At 35.8% G+C, this 6,968-nt stretch overlaps 2 protein-coding genes across 2 annotated transcripts; one reads left to right on the forward strand and one right to left on the reverse strand.

The window, feature by feature from the left end:
- LOC104702306 (aldehyde oxidase GLOX) lies at positions 1 to 1,946 on the reverse strand. Its single transcript, XM_010418148.3, is given in 2 exon segments — positions 1 to 1,605; positions 1,608 to 1,946. Coding segments are annotated over 2 exon segments (1,644 nt in total). The 5' UTR covers positions 1,843 to 1,946; the 3' UTR covers positions 1 to 196.
- A 3,233-nt stretch (positions 1,947 to 5,179) lies between these two features.
- On the forward strand, positions 5,180 to 6,968 carry LOC104702307 (V-type proton ATPase subunit c4). Its single transcript, XM_010418150.3, has 3 exons — positions 5,180 to 5,450; positions 5,539 to 5,824; positions 6,620 to 6,968. Exons 1-3 carry the CDS (start codon positions 5,372 to 5,374, stop codon positions 6,750 to 6,752), a joined length of 498 nt encoding a protein of 165 aa, XP_010416452.1. The 5' UTR covers positions 5,180 to 5,371; the 3' UTR covers positions 6,753 to 6,968.

Consider the following 6,968-nt stretch of genomic DNA (forward strand, 5'->3'; position numbering starts at 1 on the left):
TAATATCAAAGTATCTGATTCCTTTTTTGTAATTGCATCATTATAATAACATACAATTCCAAGAAATAAATATATAATAAGGTCTTAAATCTTAATTAAATAGTAGTCATAAAAATAAAAAATAAAATCACCCAATTTTGTGGGTTTAATAAAAATCACACATATATTAGGGAATGACCAATGTTGATGGTCACGTTCACTGTAAACGTACCCAAACACCTTCACTTGGTATATTTTGGTTCACCACGAAAACCATGTAATAACCGGGCGGTGCAAGATTCACAGAGCTCGGAGTCCTGACACTAACTTCATAAATCCTGCTCAAACCAATCCTCAAAAACAAGACATGATCAAGAACCAAAAGCCTCTGACTCATCGAGAAGGAATGTGTATTAAACGATGGATACACCATAGTGACTTTAACCGGAGTCTTCATTCTTCCCTGTACAGTAAACCTCAGCCTCAAGATTTGACCGTAATTGATCGTTGTCTGTGGCATAGGATCCATGATCACCGGACGAAGACTCGAGTACTTAGATTCCAAATACGACGGCGAAAAAGCCTCTAAACTCAGCTCCGTCGGGAAAAGCACACCGGTGAAATTGTAATACGCGTGTGGGTTGCTCCCTCCGACGATAACTCTCCCGTCACGAAGCAACGTCGCAGTTGAATGGTACATCCGAGGGATAGCGTTTGCGTTCTGAGGTTCGAATCTTGAACCGACCGGTCTATCGGGATAATAAATATCAGGATTAAAAACCGGTTCACGACCAAGCTCCCAAGCAGCTGTCCCTGAAGAACCACCGTTAATTAACAGAACATGTCCGTCAGGTAAAAGCGTCATGTCTCCCATAACTCTAGCTCTCGGCATCTTCTCAACTGCCCATTGAGGATTCGGGTCATTGATATTGATTCTCGCACACGTGTCAAGAGCTTTAATAAAAGTCTTGCTTTTAAAAGCGAAGATGTACGAACCTTTCGGTGCACCTCCGCACACTAGAACCTCTAACACAAGGTTCTTGATCGGCAAGAGAACGGCTGAGCCAGTGCTAGGGTAGCTTCTCGGATCGCCTCCAGGGATCTCCGGATAAGTTTTGACGACAGTGTTTGTGGCGTAATTGAGCAATATAGCTCTGTTGTTTGCGAATATAAACAAGTTACCATCGGTGTTAAGGAACACGTAAGGGTAAAGATTGTTTTCTTGTCCAGGATCAGTGGTTTGGGACAAGAACGGTAAGGCGTAGAGATTTGGAGCGTTTGTTTTTGGGAAAAACTCGTAGTTGAACTGATCTCGACCACCGATTATGATCTGACGACCGTCGGGGAGAACATGGTTCGAAGCGTACCATCTGGCTGCAGCTAGTCCGTTATCTACTTCTGTCCAGTCGCAAGAATCGTCGTCGCAAGGGGCGAATAGTCTAGTTTTAAGTTCTCCGTCTCTACTTCCTCCAGTTTGGAGGAGAGTGCCGTCGGGTGTGACTCCGCCTGAGGAGCACCAAGTGTTGGATTGGACGGTTAAGGGACGGATACTGTTTAACGCGACGTTGTACTCTACCGAGTGCGCGGTGCAGTCTGTTTTGGAGATGGCGTCGTTGGGGCTTTGTCGCAGGCTCCGTGAGGGAGAGAGATGTTGGAAGGACCAAAGTTGGTTCGGTCGTACATTATGACACGGTCGTTGTGGAGGAGCTGAGAGTGCATTGCTGAGATTCCGACGTTCGGTAAGAGAAGCTTCCATGTTCCTCCGGCTCCCGATGTCAAGTGGCATGAGAGGAGAAAGAAGAGAGCCAAGTATCGGAGATAATTGACGTCGGTGAAGTTTCGGATTGTAGCTTTTGCAGCCATATTTGTTTCTTCTGTTGGTTGTATTGAGTTATGTCACGGGTTGTTTTTTTTCTTCTAATTTGTGTGGTACATGTATAAATTGTCCATGAGCTCTCTACTTAATATATATATGTTTGGAGGAAAAAAACAAATATTAATGTAAACATAACTTAATAAAGTATGGTAGAAACTAGAAACTGTACAATTATTCTTAGATTATCATGCCATATTCCCCGTTTTTAGCTTATAGTCTTAGTCTATAATGAAAATTGCAATAAGTTTACTTAAATAAAAAATTACCTATTTTGTAATATGAACATAACAATAAGTAAATAAACCTTTTTCGGTTTTAACAAGTCACACACGTATTTAAGTTAATTTGTGTCAAAGCCTCAATGGTGATATTTTGTCATGTTTACTTAAATGAAATTATTATTTTATAATAGCAACACAAAAATAAGTAAGCAAACCTTTTTCGGTTTAACAAGTCACATACATATTTTTAATTGGTTTCAAAACTTCAATGGTGATATTTTGCCATATTTCATTCATTACTTTGTGTTATTAATATTTTCCAATATTTCAATACTGGAAAGTTAGTATTTAATTAAAAGTTGACTAACATTAAAAATCTGCGAAAATTTTTCCACCGCTCAAACTTACACCTAGGTCAAATCTTCCATTTTGTAATTAAATAAAGCCGCGTGTGATAAAATAAAACTGAATTCACTGAAATTAAAAAGCATAATTAATGCTCTGCCTCTTACTAGCAATTTTTTTAAAACCCTTTCAGTTTTGAATCAAAGTTAAAAAAAAAAAAACAGCGTCGAACTGTTTAAACCTATTTCAGTTTTTTTTTTAAGATATGTAAATGTAAAATTGGAATAGTTGGGTCGGCAGGATTGGGTTATCCCCAACGTTATAAAAATGTTTCTTCTCTGATTTTAATTCCATGCAACATTTGTATAACTATATATGAAGCCATATAAAGATTCCACATCAAATATACTAACTGCGGAAGGAATATTTTTATTTAGATGATTGTAGTATATGTATATATTTTTTTTGAATATAATGCTAAATTATATTCAAAGTAAAATACGTACTTACAACTGGTGCATCGTTTATCTGAGTCTTAAACAGAGTTCAAAAAAAATTGAGATCAATATCTAGTATATGTATATCTAGAATTCACATCCATCAGTCTTAGTTTGTCTTCCCGATTATGCAAATAGTTAAGACTTAAAAGCCTTATAGTAAACAGTGATCTCAACTCATGTAAAACAAATACGGTTAATTAATACTTCTATTTCTTTCGGTTGGGTCAATGCCATTTTGGGGTACAATTAATTAGAATTATCAAGACGTGGTACCAACCTGAGATGAACTAAATATTAAATGTTAATTTGTCGTCGAAGGAACAATTTCTATGATTGATTATTAACATTATACGTGAGGGGTTGAATTTATAATTCTATGTCAACACCAAACATTCCAATGATTAACAAAACATATAATAATTAAGCAATTCAGTCAATATTCCCAGGTGTAATTTCTTTGATATATTTGAACGTTTTAACTCCACCGTGGTCACTAAACACAATTCACTGAATCTTTTTAATATACACAGTTTCTATACACAGATAACAAAATATGACAAAGAAATGCGTTGGGCGTGTTAAAAAATAAAAAGTGTCCCTTTATTAATTGCAACTATAAAACCCGTGTTTATAATTAAAATTTGATATGGAAAGAAGATTTTTATTCTGTCACGTTGGTCCAACTGTCTTTCCAGATAAATATTCAAAGCTGCAAAGAAGAGTTTTATAATGATCAAAGATCACCAAAATGTATCTCGGAATAAATCGTCGACAAAAGAAAAAAAATTTAAAATAGTTTTCAACTCATTTGACCATTTATGCCCAAGAGCCGTTTAAATATATGTCATTTTTTTTTTCATATTAACTGTAAAGATATTAAGAATCTCTCCACTGGTATTACAGTTTATGTTTGCGCGTGTGCATATATGTATCGAAGCGTAGTGTTAACGTAACAGGTTTACATGTCACAGGACTCACAGCTTTATTCTTTTATGAGCATTTGAAAATCACTTTTTCATCTATAAACAAATTAAATGGTTCTTTATTTAGTTTTAAATTGGTAAATATTACTTAATTTAATAATGTTTTCATTTTCCTAAGAACAAAATTTTTAATGTTGACAAATGACGATCGTGATTGAGAGTCGGAGGAAGAATTAAAGATCAAATGATGACAAAAAGGTTAGATCAAAGAAATAGAAAATATAGATATCATAGTAATTAATTAGAGAAAGCCAAACATAGATAAACATTTTTTTTTGAATTACTACGAGGTTTTGGACCTAGATCCATATATCTACTCAGAGATCAAAACATTTTATATGGTCTCTTTTCAAGGACCGTCCCTCAAACCGGCGACTTTTAAATTTTGCCAGAGAATGTTTACCAATTGAGCTATCGATCCTTGGCATAGATAAACATTTCATTCAAGAAAGTTGACGAAACACACAATTATGTTTAAGATACATTACTAGTTTGTTGTCAAACTTGGCTAAGAGTGATTTAGGCAGAGAGACGAGGAGAGAATGCGCGAAAGGTATGAAACAAAAAGAATAATAAAGATTTGGCAATTCTGTCACATTCATAACTCAAAAGCCGGCCACATTTTTTTTTCCTCTTTTTTCTCTTTTTTCTTGTACTCTAATTGATATGAGCTGTAATATATATGATGTATTATTTTTATATTTTAATATACAAAATAATATTTGTTATCGTATAATGTATTGATAGCCATACTATGTGTTGTGACTTGCGAATCTGTCCAAATAGTATCTTTTAGGGGATGCATTCGTTTTATGGCATAACATATTACATAGCAAAGAAATCCACGAAAGATTTTTATAAATTAAGAAGACAGACAGGATTATATTACAATGATTGACCCACCGTTGACAATTACATTTCTCATTTCATGAAACTGTGAATTCAAGCGTCGTACATATGTTGACTCTCACTGTTCATTGCTCTATAGTTTTCTTATTATTATTTTATTTTTAGACCTAATTGTAACTGATCAGTTTCATTAAACGAATGTCGATATTACGAAATCTAATGATTTAATGTCACAGTTCCATGTATCAAACTCTTTGCAAGCTGATTTTTTTGTTTCTTTCTTTTTTGTTTTCATCACAACGACAAAAAATACCATCTTAGACCGCCTGATCATTCTTAACGTTACTATTTGTTGGGCCTCTCATCGTAGCCCAATAAAGCAATTTAATATTATTAATAGCATCGCCATAAGGCCCAAAACAAAGAGAACCACTTTGGGTTTTTTTTTAACAGCGGTTAGTTAATATAGTTTTTTACTCCCGTAAAAAAGTCTCTCTCTCTCTCTCTCTCTCTCTTACTCTCTCTTACTCTCTCTTACAATTTACAAAACAATAATTTTGTGAAGAGATCTCATCGGAGCCACAACACAATCATCTATCATCGAAACGAAGAAGAGCCATGACTTCAGGTTTCAGTGGCGATGAAACAGCTCCTTTCTTCGGATTCCTCGGCGCCGCCGCAGCTCTCGTTTTCTCCTGTAAAACCAATCAGATCCCTCTCTTTTGTCAATTTCTCACCAATGGTTTTGATTTCGATCCGATCCGATTGGATGTTGTTTTTTCCAGGTATGGGAGCAGCGTACGGGACGGCAAAGAGCGGGGTCGGAGTTGCGTCGATGGGAGTGATGAGACCTGAACTTGTTATGAAATCGATTGTTCCTGTGGTTATGGCTGGTGTGTTAGGTATCTATGGTCTGATCATCGCCGTCATCATCAGTACTGGGATTAACCCCAAGGCCAAGTCTTATTACCTTTTCGATGGCTATGCTCATCTCTCTTCTGGGCTTGCTTGTGGTCTTGCTGGTCTATCCGCTGGTATGGCCATTGGTATTGTTGGCGATGCTGGTGTTAGGTAACAACAACAGATCTTAAACTGTTCAATTTCAGCAATTGATGGATTGATTTGTTTAGATTAGCCTTAGGAGGCAGTGTTTGCTTTCTTTTGGTGTTTGTTGTTTTTACATCATTGAATAGGAAGGATGATTGAAGTTCGTTTGAACTCTTGTTCCATGATCAGAATTCAACTTTTTTTCTATTGGTGCTTTCGATTAAACTGAACGGAAGAAAATATCTTTGGTTGATTGTTTAGTTAGGAACGCATTTTTGTATATTTGTAAGACAGCTCTTATAGAGTAGAATTAGAGAGACTTAGAGATAAAAGGAAACAAGGAAACATATGTTGACCATTTGGCTAGTGAAAACATTTCTCCAAGATAGTTAGAGTTCCTTCTTGATTGTAATCCTGATTCAAAGATTAGAGATAAAAGGAAACATATTTTGACCATTTGGTTAGTGAAAAAAAAAAGCTTTTTGGCTCTAAGCAGAGTTAGGAGAGTGCTTCAACATTTCTCCAAGATAGAGTTCCTTCTTGATTCAAAGATTAGAAATACCTTTTTGTTACTTGTTTCATATCAAAACTCATCCCAGAGAAAGTTCTTTATTGATCTGCTGATTCTGCTCTCATTAAGTTGTTTGACATGAGATGTGATGTTAGTTCAGAGCTGCCTGGATTGAATCTTTGAAGCATTACCGTTAGTATCAACAGAACACTAATTAATAGTAGTATCAACAGAACACAGGCGCTGTTGCTTCATATTCGTTCAGGAATCTGTTTTGTTAATCTCATTGCATGTTATATGTTTTGCAGAGCGAATGCGCAACAACCAAAGCTCTTTGTGGGAATGATCCTGATTCTCATCTTTGCGGAAGCGCTTGCACTGTATGGTCTCATTGTTGGTATCATCCTCTCATCTCGAGCTGGTCAGTCTAGAGCTGAGTGAAAGCAGCGGAGACTTATTATTATTATCATCATCTCTGATGTGATAAGTTTTATGTAATGTTTCGCTTCTCCTTTTTGTGTGCATCTGAGGTCGTCGGTTATAATATTGGAAACAAACTTGTGTGAAATCAGTTGACGTTGTACCAAAATCATTCATTTTTTCATTTGCATCACGAAGTAACTGACTATCACTACTATATATTTACTGATTTACATA

The sequence above is a fragment of the Camelina sativa genome, chromosome 7 (assembly GCF_030686135.1).
Source record: "Camelina sativa cultivar CO46 ecotype springtype chromosome 7, ASM3068613v1".
Classification (NCBI taxonomy): Eukaryota; Viridiplantae; Streptophyta; class Magnoliopsida; order Brassicales; family Brassicaceae; genus Camelina; species Camelina sativa.

What these genes read in the sequence shown, in the direction of transcription:
- LOC104702307 (XM_010418150.3), top strand. Translation starts at nt 5,372, where the DNA reads ATGACTTCAGGTTTCAGTGGCGATGAAACAGCTCCTTTCTTCGGATTC. An exon ending in CGCAGCTCTCGTTTTCTCCT is followed by an intron (nt 5,451 to 5,538) that starts GTAAAACCAATC and finishes TGTTTTTTCCAG; the next exon opens with GTATGGGAGCAGCGTACGGG. An exon ending in GTTGGCGATGCTGGTGTTAG is followed by an intron (nt 5,825 to 6,619) that starts GTAACAACAACA and finishes TATGTTTTGCAG; the next exon opens with AGCGAATGCGCAACAACCAA.